Source organism: Phaenicophaeus curvirostris, chromosome 1, assembly GCF_032191515.1.
Source record: "Phaenicophaeus curvirostris isolate KB17595 chromosome 1, BPBGC_Pcur_1.0, whole genome shotgun sequence".
Lineage (NCBI taxonomy): Eukaryota > Metazoa > Chordata > Aves > Cuculiformes > Cuculidae > Phaenicophaeus > Phaenicophaeus curvirostris.
This window is the reverse complement of record NC_091392.1, coordinates 75,741,690-75,754,973: the sequence shown is the minus strand read 5'-3', so window position 1 is coordinate 75,754,973 and position 13,284 is coordinate 75,741,690. Positions and strand designations below refer to the sequence as shown.

Genomic DNA, 13,284 nt, shown 5'->3' with positions numbered 1-13,284 from the left:
TTTGTCACTTTGATTATCCTGAAGTTTTTGCGAGAAGGTCAGTCACATCTACCAGCAGTAAAGTGTATGTTTCAGTATAATCCAATGTGATCTCATTGGACTGGTGAGTCCTAGAAACTCTTAGATGAAAGAGAATGTAAGAAAACCCAAATTTTTAGACTGGTGAAGCAGTGAAATGTTTTAAAAAAGTTCGTCTAAAGCTCGCTTTGAAAGTTGTTATATTCATCCAAACTAGATTTCCCATGCTAGCAACAACTGTGTACTTTCTTATTGCCTTTAGGATGTGTCTGTTTTATTTTTCTTGTCTATTTGTCAGATAGAGAAGACTTGGCAACAACTTTTCTTAAATCCTTATTCTGAGTACAAGGTTTTGATTCTTCTTTTCCCTCTCTCCTGTTGTTTAAACTAATTATAAACTATTACAACATTTTTTACTGTTCCTCAGCATTAACTTAACATCAAACAAACAACACAAACTTGTGTTGTAAATTCTTCTGGAGGGTCTGACTATCTGGAAAACAAATTTTATCTGTAATTAGCACTTTATAAGAATTTGATTTCCACTGTCTTTTTCTTTTTTTCTTTCTGTAGTGATGTGATATGTTTCTTTGCTTTCTATGTAATTTTTGCCCTGTAGGACAATCCTTGTGAATAATTCTGCAATAACAAACACTAACTACAGTCTGGTCTTCAAAATTTAATTGCAAGTTTAAATATAGGTCATTTTGGATTGGTTTTTGTTGTTGTTGTCTTATGTTTGGCGTTTTTTTGGTGGGTTTTTTTTCTTTTTTTAGATAAGTGCTTGAAATGCAGAAAGAATAAAAGATCAAGGGCTGCTGAGTTGTGTTGGAATTCCTCAGGGAGAGGTTGCCTCAGAAACTACCCTTAGTTGAGATAAGAAGCCTAATAGGAGAGGGAAGAACCAACAAGAGGGAAAAAAGCGTAACAGGAGAGAGAAGGGTTCCAAAAATGTCTGTGTCTCAAGTGGATTGAATTGCTGGTACTGTTTATCTGATAGATCCTTGGAGACTGAAAAGAATTTGATGTAGAAAGTATTTCTATCACCAAGAACAACTATCAGGGGATGTTCAGGTACCTAAGAAGCAGGCATGAATAAACTGCATCTACAGCAATGCTCTTGCACAGTGTTTGTACGGTGATGCATTACATTAATATTAGAGTATGACTTTTCCTTCTTCATACATTGCCTTAACTTTTAAGGATTAAGTACGGCTGTCCTTAAAATGGTGCAGTCTCCTTATTTGTCTTGATTAAATTTTAGAAGTTGTTTCTATCCTCATTTAGTAAGATATCATAAACATCAAATGTACGTGTACCTTGGGAGAGTAATGTTTTATTTTTTAACATTTGGATTTATTGTTCATTGCTTTTAATCCTGAATTAAATTTAAGAATTTTGCACGATAGGTAAATTTTCCTTTTACTAGATCAGTCGTATTTCAATGACTGCCATTCCCCTGCTTCCTCCCCTAAGTCTTATCTCTCAACAATAGTTTCTAGGAACTACTTGTTTTGAGTTCCCCCTATAAAATAATAGCATTTGAGAGAAAAGCCCTTTCCTTTGCAAGTCCTGATTTGCTTTTGCTGCATTGTGACAGCATTTATAATACCTGTATATAACTGTAATGGCAGAGTGAGTCCCAACTGAGGATTTTTAGAAGTGTTATGCTAATAACGGCGAATTATTAATTCCCATATAATGCATAGGGCGAGGGCTCTCATCTTTACTCTGGCATTTGCAGATGGTCTTGGAGATAGTTCTTTTCTTACAAAATTAACTTAACTAAACAAAGCAGGGGGGGGAAATTACACATTCGCTGTATACATGGGAAGTTGCCCTAAACGATGGAATGTTTAGTCCAGTCATAACTGCAGTGGAAAGAGCAGAGAGCTGTTTTGTCTACTTTGTCAGCTTAACTAAGTAGGATGCTTGGAGTAATAAAATTGCGTAAATATGCTGTATATTATGACATTCACTTTGTGAAATGTTTCGTATCAGATTATAAATGGCTGCTGAATTTGTCTTTTTATATTAAGGATTGTTGCAGTGGAGACTGAATGAAAGGAGTTAAAATTATCTGTTCATGGTTTCAGGAGAGATCTGAAAATAAGCAAGTGTCCACATCTCTTATCAACAGGCAATTTCTTACTGCAAAGACACAGCAATACCTCTGTCTAGGATTTTTTTTGTAAGAGATTACAAGAGTATTTTAGGTTTATTGGAGATCCTGATCAGTGACATGTCATTGCAAATGGCTGAGGTGTGGTTTCTGCCTCTCTGGGTGTGGTTACTTATCCTAATTTCATGCTTTGTCTTTATTTCACAGAGAGCTCTTCTAGAGAAGAAGCAGAGGAAGAAACGCCTTGATCCCTTGATGGTACAGCCAAATCCTGAGGCAAAACTGCGTAGATCAAAGCCCAAAGGGTGTGAGGAGCAGACTCCTTTAGTAGGAACTCCTACCCCTTTCCACAGTGATGTTACCTTACATGGTAAGTGATCAACCTGATTGCAACAATGTTCCTGAAAATGCCAGTGCATGCATTTTATGTCACAGATGGCACCTACGTTGCTGTGATAGTTGTCAAGTGATAAACAAAGTTGTTTACATAACTTTCTATGTCTAAAAGTAGAATTGTAGTACAGTATAGTTGAGCAATATTGAACTGTAAAAACAAACAAAAATCTTACGAATTTTGTGACAGCTGAGAATCTTCAGGTGCCTTTGAGCACATACTCCATCTCAAGATCACATATGACTGAATGATAAAGTAGCGAAAAGCAAAACTAAAGTCTTATGAATACTGATTTAGGATTTTGCTGGTTTTTAGCTCATCTGTTGCTTTTGATGGGCTTCAGGGAGACAACTGAAACATGACAAATGAGCCACAGTGGTCCAGAGAGTCACAAGCACAAAGTGATATCAGAGCCAAAGGCAATAACCTAGTGGTCTCAGAACATTACAGTAAAATAGTGACCATTCTGTTAGGAGTGAAAAGAAATAGAGTAGTGAGAGCCTTATGACTTCCATGTCACAGGGATGAAAAAAGAGCAGCAATGAAACCCACACATTCCAGTGAAGTGTCAGGAAGTAGTTTGAGACCCAGGATTCCATCAGGCTATCAAGAAAGTAGCAGGAAACTTCCTAATGCTTTGAGATGCATGCTATTGCAGGGCATTATGATGCCACTGTTATATTAACAGTGAATTAATGTGTAGAGTAGAATTTTGAAACCCCAAACAAACTAGTGTTGCTTAATGTGAAGATACCATTTGGAACTATGATATCCCCTGTCTTCTGAATGTTTTTGTTGTTCTTCACATGTCTTTCAGGATCATAGATAGGATGGAGAGGAGAGTAGTGATGTGGATGGTAGCATTTATGTGTTTAAAATCATGTGGGAGAAAGCTTCTCTTAAAAGACACTTTTAAGTCAAGAAGAGAATGAGAGAAAAGATTGATGTGACTTCTAAGTTAGGAAACTTCCATAGTACTGAAGCTACAAGAAAGAAAAATAAAAGCTAACTGCTTTCTTACATGCCACCATAGTTCTGAAGCTTCCTCAGTACAAATAAATCTTGGTAACAAGTGATAATGTCAGTAAACGTGTCAGAAATCTGGTGACTAGATAAAGCAGTGAAGTTTTAAGAAGGAAAACAGTGGGAAAGTGAGAAATCTAAAGATGGAACTACACTTATATATCATGTACTGCACAAACATGTATTGAGTAGTAAGCCAGAACCTGACATCAAGATGTCTCCACCAATTACGAAGTGCAGTGCACAGCTGTGTTGCATGTTTAAATGTGGAAATTTCAAAGACAGAAGGCATACATTTACAGTTTTTTTCCGCCTGTGGCTGTATATGGTTTTATCAAATTGATTTGTGATGTTTGTTGTAGAGCACTCACTTCTTAGCAGAGAAGCAAACAAGAGGAGCTTAAATGAAGAACCATCCTGGGATATGTCTTTAGCTGTAAATAATAGACTTTAGCATTCAGTTTCATTTTGGCTTGCAGGTGTTGATGGACCAGCTGCTTTCCTGAAATCAGAAGTGCAAGGTTTGGGAACCAAGCTCCAAACTCTTTCTACTGGATGTTCCAAAACAGAGGACAACGCAGATCAAGAAAATGATGGAGAAGCTCTAACAGATTCAGCAGGCAAGCCAGATCTGCAAGAAATCTTGCAGAAACGAGGTGAGAGTTGATAACAGGCAAAGGTCTTTTGGGGTGCTATTCTACTTCTTATAAACTGAAAAATATGAGGAATCATGAAATAAGTGTCTGTATGATATTACTTGTAAATGCAGAGCTAGTAGATTCTACTGCACATAGAAATGCAGAACTACAGTTCCTTCTTCTGATATTAATTTTAACATACTAATTATGATTGAAGGTTTATCAGTCACTGTATAATTTCTGGCCTTTCCAGTGAGTTTGTGACAAAAAGCTGTACTTCACATTTTACTCAAATTTGGGGTATTTTTATTCCAGGTACATTATATCTGGATATGTTGCTTGAGTATTTTCAGCAGAACCCTCTGTAGACAGTAGATGCCATAATTTAACTGTTTAGGAGACTGACAGGAAGAGTGTTCTTCCCGAGTCAGAGGTTGTCACAATCAACAGTTTTAGTTTTATATTCATAGTTATATCCCATTGAGTAATTTCCCAGTGGAGTGTCCCTCTCTCTCTGCCAAGTATCTTATGTTGCTGCCAGTACCACAGGAAACCTTTTTTTGTTCATGCAGCCTAAGCTGTTTGCAGCAAAATAACAGCTAGTGCTTGTTATGGTATACAGCTTGTTTTTATTTTGCAGAGCCCACCTCCCAGAATGTTTCCAGTACACTTTGTGTTAAGATACTACCATATGTAGAAATACTTCCATTCCGTTGTCAGATGCAGCAGCTGCTTACCTATGGAGGGCAATGCTACACAGGAGTTAGGAAAGGAAGCGGAGAGTATGCAGAAACTCCAGGGGAAATTAATGGAGGTAGAATATAAACAGTGAATTTTGAAATTGGCCAGAGTACTAGGGTTAACGCCTTTCCTCTTTCCAAATGTGCTTTGGGAAGTTACTGACAGGTTGTAAAGACTGCATTTTTCTATTTCTTCTGAGACAAAGAACTTCCAGCAATGCCCTTTCTATGCAATGCCATATTGGAGCACTGTTACAATATTGTCTCTCAGAAAACCATTCATCTCGGCAAGCTGAGTGTGTTAATTTGCTATAGTTCTGTATGTGTTTTTCCATTCTACAGCCAAATTGAAGAATGGAGTCACAGGAAAAAATTATACAGTGCCAAGTGGAAGGAAACACCAAACAGCAGTGTGTACAGAAGCAATTTATAAATGTCTTTATCCAAAGTTATTTTAATTATATATCCACAGTCATCACTATATTACTGTGCTTAAGATTAAACAAATAAGTCCTGGAACCCACTCAGTCTGCTCTTGTGTTTTAAAAATCAAATCATTAATATTCATTAGACCTGAGTTATTGCTACTGATGTAAGAACAGGAGGGGCTCTTGTTGAAAAATTTTCATGTTAAGTGTGTATAAGACTAAGGGCAAATGGTAAAGGGTGTAAACTGTACAGAGTCCAACTTACAGGATAGGTGTCAGCATACTGATCTGGATTTCCTTTTTTTGTTCTTAAGACATGGAGGACTTTTTTGTTTGAAAATATGCAAAATTAATTCAGTGACAGCATATACTAAGCATCATGTAATACCATGTAAATTATGTATTAATAAAAGCCTCACAGCTGCTTAATCATCTGCACAATGACAGCGGCAAAATGTTGCTAGGGGTTTGTCACAAGTTATAAGGCTTGGAAAGCAATATAGCACATGAAGAAAATCAGCAATTGAAACAACAGAAATTAATTAGAACGGCGAGAGTAGATTATCTGTCATATATAAGTTAGTGATGCCATGAACTCATGACGCCTTCTTTCAGAGGTTACCTGCGTGATACTCTATTCTGACAGGAATTTCAGGCAGTTTGAATTTTGATGAGGAGGACACAGAAGAGGAAGAAGCTAGTAAGAAAACAGTATCTTGTTCACCGCATCCTGAATCTGAAAGGCCTAGTTCTGCAACTAGTGAGAAATCTTTTGCAGTAAGTGTCTTGAAATCCATTTCTGGTAAGAGCTGGGTACTTGCTTGATTTTAGTATTAACCTATTGAGCAGTGGATTGAAATATAGTAGTTGCAACTACAGTAGCTAGCATACTTGCCAGATTATCTGACTGAAGGGCCAGAGAGTTAAACACAAATATCTAGTACTGATCAAAGGAACAATGGTGGGCGGAGGAACCCAAGTAGCCTAATTGGTGAAGATGGGAACACAACTGTATGAATTAGTCTTATGACCCTCAAAGGAGGCAGATTAGGCCATTGTCTCTGGTGTAACATCCACCAAGATGACTCAGAGAAACTCTGAAATGCCATACAAACTTGAGGGATCACTGCCTGAAGGTTTCTAGCATTTATTGTGGGATGTGAGGGGAGCGGAATTTTGGGATGGAACAGAGAATTCTGGGAATTGACAGAATTATTTTATAGGGTGTTTAGGGGAATGGACTCAAGAGGGAAAATAAAGGGGTTAAAGTGGATTAAGAACTAAGAAGCATAAGAAAATAGGGAGTACAGGGTGTAAAAGGCACCAGATGCATGTAAACACCTGCAAGACAGTATGCTTGTCTGGCCAAGACTTGTGCCTGATTACTGCTGCATGTCCTACAATTTTCTAAAATTCAATTTCTAGGTATATCCTGTGTGAACATTGTTCCTGTGTGTGTGAGAGACAAACACATGCATACATACATACTTATGCTGACAACTGTATGCTGGACTAGCCAGTGAGCTGGAATAGACCAGCATGAGGAAGACACAGGGCCAGATAAAAGGGCAGAGAGTTTGGGCATGGATGCTGGACAGTTTTAAATGTCTATGCTACTATTCAAAAGACCCACGTGAGTATATTTGTGACGTGACTGTGCTACTCTAGTGGGAGAGTAGTACAAGAGGTCTGGGTATTAGCTACGTGGCAGACTGGGCTGTGGGTGCCAGCTGCTAGAGATAGGGGTGGGGAGAGGTGAGGGTCACTAGTGTCTCTGAGTGTATTCGTTCACACTTCCTACTGACAGTACCTGGGAATGGAGCTAGATCAGCAACCTCATATCCAAGGCACAGTAATGGAGACTCTCCTGGGTTCTGCAATCCACAAGATTCAACTGCCTCTTAAGAGAAAATGACTTTAATGAACTTTACCAGATTTCCATTAGAATTCCAGTTCTTTTGGTGACCCTAACTTGCATCCTGACTGTATACATTGCTCTAAGGTTCTTCCAGCATTTAGTTGGGAAAGTTTCACCATCAGCTTACTCTGTTTCTGCTACTGTTCTGAGCCAACATAATCTTCTCTGTGCTCCTTTCAGTTACAAAAATCCCAACATGATTTACTGCAGCATTCATCAGTCAAGCTTATCATGCTGCCTTATTTCCCACACAGTGTTATAAGTTCTAAAAGCAGAGAGGCTCCTTGTTTAGAATTTCATCCTTTTTTCCCATTCCTAGCAATTCACTCATCTCTGGTTTATGGGTACTTTTTCTCCCCTTCCCTTGGAGGGCTAGACTTTAATCAGAGCAAAAGCCTTCAGCCACTTTCTTCAGAGAAATACAGATGGTCTCTGGTTTAACTTCCCTTTCCCAAATATCTTCTTGAGACGTAAGAGCTTCTGTTTCAACAGACTGTTCTTTTCCTGGGGAATGCTAGAGCCTCTGATCTGATATTAATTTGCTAACATGATTGTTCTTCCCACAGGAAACAGGTGCTTCCTGTAGTCCATCCCCTCAGGCAGATGTACAGCTGGGAGAAGTGGAGAACTTGGAGGATTTTGCATTACGCCCTGCACCCCGTGGTATTACAGTCAAGTGTCGAATCACTAGAGATAAGAAGGGAATGGACCGGGGCCTCTTCCCTACTTATTACATGCATCTAGAAAGGGATGACAACAGAAAGGTATTGGAAGCAGCACACAGTATGTTGGTTATTGTATTCTTACCACTACTATTTTTGCTGAAAAGGAGAGCTTCTGGTAAGAAACCAGAAGCTGAGGAGAGCCAGCATGCAGATAAGGACAGCTTATAATTTGGCCAAGGCAGTAAGGAAGGAATTGGCAATTTTGAAAGCCATGATACAATGAAATATGAAATTTAAAATGTGTAAAAATGCCAGAGATAAAGAACAGCAGGGAAACTGAGCTGCTCCAGAAGAAAAGGAGGGAAGACTAGAAAGAACAATTCCATTAAATCTGGACTGCTGAATGAGCTGATTGGAAGGACAGGATTTTGGGGGGTGTACTTGTGGAAGAGATCAAAATGGTGGAGACAGTAATAACAGCACAGAACAAAATGGGGAACGGTTGTAGGAAATTGAGAGAGAACGCTTTGGATAGCAGTGCCTAGCAGTGCCTCTGCATTCTTACAAAGCTCCAGTCTTGATCAAGGTTTTGTATTTCCAGACATTCCTTCTTGCAGGGAGAAAACGAAAAAAGAGCAAAACGTCCAATTACCTCATATCAGTTGACCCAACTGATTTATCCCGGGAAGGGGAAAGTTTCATTGGAAAACTCAGGTGAGAACCATGGATGAAAACTACAGGAGTAGTTGAATTTTCATTTTAGTTGAGGTGGGGTGATGAATAGCTGATATCAATTCAGACAGAATAAACTCGCATAATTCTGCTTAATGTAATCTATATTCACCTAGGCTGGCAATTCAGAAAAGGCATTCTGGCTTGATGCTTTTCCAGGATAGGTTACAGGCTCAGCTCACCATGGGCACTTTGTGGAACCTGCTTACTGAGGTGACAATAAGAAGATTCAGATTGCAAGAGATGCGTGTTTCACTATGCTGTACAAATACTTTGAGAAGATGACAAAACTTTCCACTGATGTCTCTCTTTCTCTGTCTTTCCATAACTTGACATTAGATCAAACCTCATGGGAACTAAATTTACAGTCTATGACCATGGAGTTAGCCCAGTCAAAGCACAAGGTCTAGTGGAAAAAGCTCATATGAGACAGGAGCTTGCAGCTATTTGTTATGTAAGTAGTGCCTCTCTCCTTTTGTCCCTTTCTTTTTTGTCACCTGGTTGCTAAGGAAACAGGGATTACAAAATCATGCTGCCCAGCAGCCTCCCCCACTTAATTTTGGAACCAACTGACCAATTTCAGCCAGATACAACAAAGGGAAAAAAAAAGGCCCCAAAACTAAGTTCTCGGAAGTTATGAAAATTGATGCCGGGAGGAAAGAGACCCAAACTAACATTATGAAGACCTTATTGCTTGGCCTGTCGTTCAGTATGTGGCCAGTTAGCACCTTGTCTACACTGGAGCCAGCCATGACGTGGACTGCCTCTTGCCCAGCTGGTATCTGGTGGATGCTAAGAAGGAACTGGGAGTACCCTGTGAAGTAGAACTATTCTTTGCAGAACCAAAGACATTCAGATGAATGGTAAGGAGCTGGTGTTACTGCAGTGGCAGCTTGATTTTGGTAAGAATGTGGTTCCAGAGGAAATGGTGATTCACTAGCTCTGTTCTAAAGATGTTTTCTTCTCGTGGTCTTGTGGATCCACCTCAGTGTAGGCTTCAGTGTGAGGAGGCAATTGTGGACACTCTAGAATTATGTTTCTCTTCCCATGACACGTTGTTTCATATTCCAGTGCTTAAGTTTGAGCAAAATTTGTCATTCTTTACAAAATGATGGCCAGTCAAGCAGAAGGAGTTTTAGTTTTGTCACAGGTACAGCAGCAGAAATTTAAAGGTGCATTAGCATACTGGAGCGTGATCTTGATTTTTTTTTTTTACTGTGGATCTTAATGACACTTGGGGAAAAATAGTGAATGTGATAATTCCAGTACTAGTCTGTTTACAGAAGCATCACTAGATGTTTTCTTTGTATACAATATTCTTCAGTTCTGTACCTGACTGTACACAGCCAGGTATTAAAATGAGTACAGCAAATAATATAAAGTCAGCTTTTCAGATTTCTTTATTTCTATCTACAAGAAGTTCATAAAGTTTATATATGAATAAAATGAATACCCTCATTCTCATATGTATCCATAGATTTCTTTGAAGTGAAATAATAGAGGTTGCAACTCCGAAGACCTTTGTTCTGTGTCAGCAAAATGTCCTAGTATGTTAGGAGAAGCTGTATCACTTCTGTCAATCAATTCAGTACTTCTAAAAGAGTCTAGCTTTTTTAATTGGCCTTTGGGAACTTTAAGGGTTATCACTGACATTCTTACAGAACACTTGAAATGGACCATTGGATTTTGGTTGACATTGTTAAATGGACGGTTTGAGAATACCAAGACGTTTCCGTTGCTTCTTGTACTCAATCCACTTGAAGCAGTCTCCTGCAGTGCTCTGGAAAATTCTGCTTGTCTTAAGAGTGAAGCTGGGACAGGTGCTGAATACTTTGCATCCTGGGTCTGTTCTTAATCATGTATAAAAGAGCATGATTTGAGAGAAAATTGTAGGTATGCTCTTAAACACAAATAACAGCACCCTAAAGAAGAATGTCTTTCGTTCTCCAGGAACATTTTAACCTTGATGGTGATATATACATAACATATACCCAGGTCAAAGACCTGCCCTTTATCACACTCAAGGCTTGTTCTTTAGCAAGATTTTAGCACGTTTTTGTCTCAGATGCAAACACTTGGGTCTAGAAATTGCACTTGTCTGATTTCATTATAAATGTTCCATTAGGATAAGAGATGCACTCTAGACTAGGTAATACTATGTATGTCTTTTAACGCAGTTCTCAAAATAGGGAAGTTATTCTCTGTGATTAAACACAATTGAAGTAAAATAACTGCTACTACAGATATAGCTAGCAAAACTCAAAAAACCCCAATATAAATGTGGTTTCAAGTTCAGTTTTGCTGTCTTTCCTTCTTTGAGATGGAGTATCTCATATACTGAAAGTAATTTCTTTCTTTGTCTTTCAGGAAACCAATGTGTTAGGATTCAAGGGTCCCAGAAAAATGTCTGTGATCATTCCAGGAATGAATATGAATCATAAGCGAATTCCAATCCGTCCAAGAAATGTGAGTTATGGAGTTTGATCATGTTTTGGATCAGAGGAAGAGGTTTAACTTTCTCATAGATGTCTGGGTTTTACTGACAATCTTATAGAGCAAGGTTGTTAATATGTAGGGCTTTAGCAAATCTCATGGAGAGTAACACCTAAAGGTGATGATCAATTTGTTCTTGCCCTTTACCTAATTTGTAGCCCTCTGAATAGTGTTTGTATCCTTCCTTGTCCTTTGGTCAGCCTAAATATTATTTGTTTGGCTGTTGCAGTGGCTAGTGTATGTTGATGCTGTTAAACCTATAACCTTTCTTCATGGGTGGAACCCTGTTATGCTGAGAGTTGAATGAACACAAAACAAACTTGCTTCTCCCAGGAGCTCACATTCTCAGCCAGCATATGAATTACAACAGATAAATAATAAAGAGATGTGGTGGTATTCTGATGTAGTAGCAAGAGAGTAAATACACTTTTGATCAGAATGTTGTCAGGCTTCTTGTAGGAATCACAGAAGAGGAGGATCCCTTAAGGAGAAAGTGGAGAAAAGAAGGATGGAATGGCTAGTAAGGATTTCTCATATATATATATACACATATATATATACACCCATACATAGGGGGTGTACAAACTACATTTTACAGAACTGTATCTGAAGATACGTTAAGGTGTATGATGAAAGTTGTCCAGTTCCCTTTAATCTGGGTTTTATGTTTGGTGTGATAGAAGACCAAAAGGTGCCAACTGAAAAGACATGTCAGTGTTTTAAGCTAGAAAATAGTATTTGCAGCCATGTTGTAAGTAGGTATGAGTAGGACAAGAATGTATTTGTTGAGGTCAGAGAAAAAAGTCTTCAAGTGTGAGAATTCAAAGTCATGAGAGCCTGGGAAAGAGGTTTAATTTTGTGAATGGACAGGAAAATGTGTCTGGAAATGGTCATCTATTCATCATCTTTCAATTGCTATTGTGATCTTCCCTGTCAGTACAGTAATGATTCCACAGCCCTGCCTTTATTTTTCTCCCCTATTTCCACAACTGTTTTGCTAGCAGGCAAGCGTGCTGACAGCGGACAAGGCTAAAACACAAAGTTGTTCTGAAAAGTAGGCAAAGCTTTTCAGTGTAGGGGTTTAACTCTATTTTTGTCTTCCTTCTCTGTAGTGCAATGCCTCTAGCTAAGCAGTGCTGCTCCACTTCAAAGGAGGAAAAATTTATCTGACTGCACTTTGGTGCCAATTCTCAATGTTCTTTTTTTTGTCTTTAGAAAAGTAAATAAAGATATAAATTACCTAGCATAAAGTGAACAGTAAGTTACTCTCAAAAATCTACTCTTATGTATATACAATACTAAAACAGTAGTTTCGTGGGAGTCCATGAAAGTATTTTCGTGGTGCTTGCAAGATATTCTCAGCAGGACTGAGTTTAAGTGCTGCCATTGGGTTTCGTTAAACCTTTGAGTGGCAGAGTGCACACATGAGAGAGGCAGTGCTCAAAAGCAGAGCCCTTTCAAATCTGATGATAAATATATTTCTTTCTTTTGAACAGGAACATGAGAGTCTGCTATCAAAATGGCAAAATAAAAATTTAGAGAACCTTATTGAGTTGCACAACAAGGCTCCAGTCTGGAATGATGATACTCAATCCTATGTTTTGAATTTCCATGGGAGAGTCACTCAGGCATCAGTGAAGAACTTCCAGATTGTCCATGACAATGACCGTAAGAGTCTGATAGAGTGTGTGCCGATTATTTCAGCAGGGAGAACTCAATTTAGTTCATCAAGTTTGGGAAGAATAGGACACTCTTGCTGGAGAAGGTAGCCTGGGTGGAGGAATTCAGCTCAGGATTACTGGGGACTTTTCATCTGTCAAGAAAATTATATAAGGCCTCCCATTTTCTGGGGTGGGTGCAGTGACTGCTGTCCATCGCTGCAGCAAAAGAGGGGGCAATGCAAGCTTCCTGAAGGGAAAGAAAAGGATTAATATGGCACCTTTAGCCCAACAGAAGGGTGGTTTGAGCTTTGGTTGTGAGAAGAAAGGTAATCTCTAGAATAAAACAGTCACTCTAGAGAACAGATTTCAAGGCCATTCTGGTGAAAAAAAAAGGATGTATACACCAACCACATATATTTAGGACTGCCAGATTGAGGTGGGGTTCTTTTTGG

General features: G+C 38.8%; 1 protein-coding gene across 1 annotated transcript in view; it reads left to right on the top strand.

Annotated features, from left to right (window-relative positions):
- Nucleotides 1-13,284, top strand: part of TULP3 (TUB like protein 3) — a 29,723-nt gene that overhangs the window by 14,066 nt on the left and 2,373 nt on the right. The window contains exons 3-10 of the mRNA XM_069864364.1: nucleotides 2,348-2,510; nucleotides 4,037-4,213; nucleotides 6,010-6,140; nucleotides 7,848-8,045; nucleotides 8,548-8,660; nucleotides 9,018-9,132; nucleotides 11,046-11,144; nucleotides 12,668-12,839. Of these exons, the coding sequence (XP_069720465.1) occupies nucleotides 2,348-2,510; nucleotides 4,037-4,213; nucleotides 6,010-6,140; nucleotides 7,848-8,045; nucleotides 8,548-8,660; nucleotides 9,018-9,132; nucleotides 11,046-11,144; nucleotides 12,668-12,839 (1,168 nt within the window). The remainder of the gene's footprint in view (nucleotides 1-2,347; nucleotides 2,511-4,036; nucleotides 4,214-6,009; nucleotides 6,141-7,847; nucleotides 8,046-8,547; nucleotides 8,661-9,017; nucleotides 9,133-11,045; nucleotides 11,145-12,667; nucleotides 12,840-13,284) is intronic.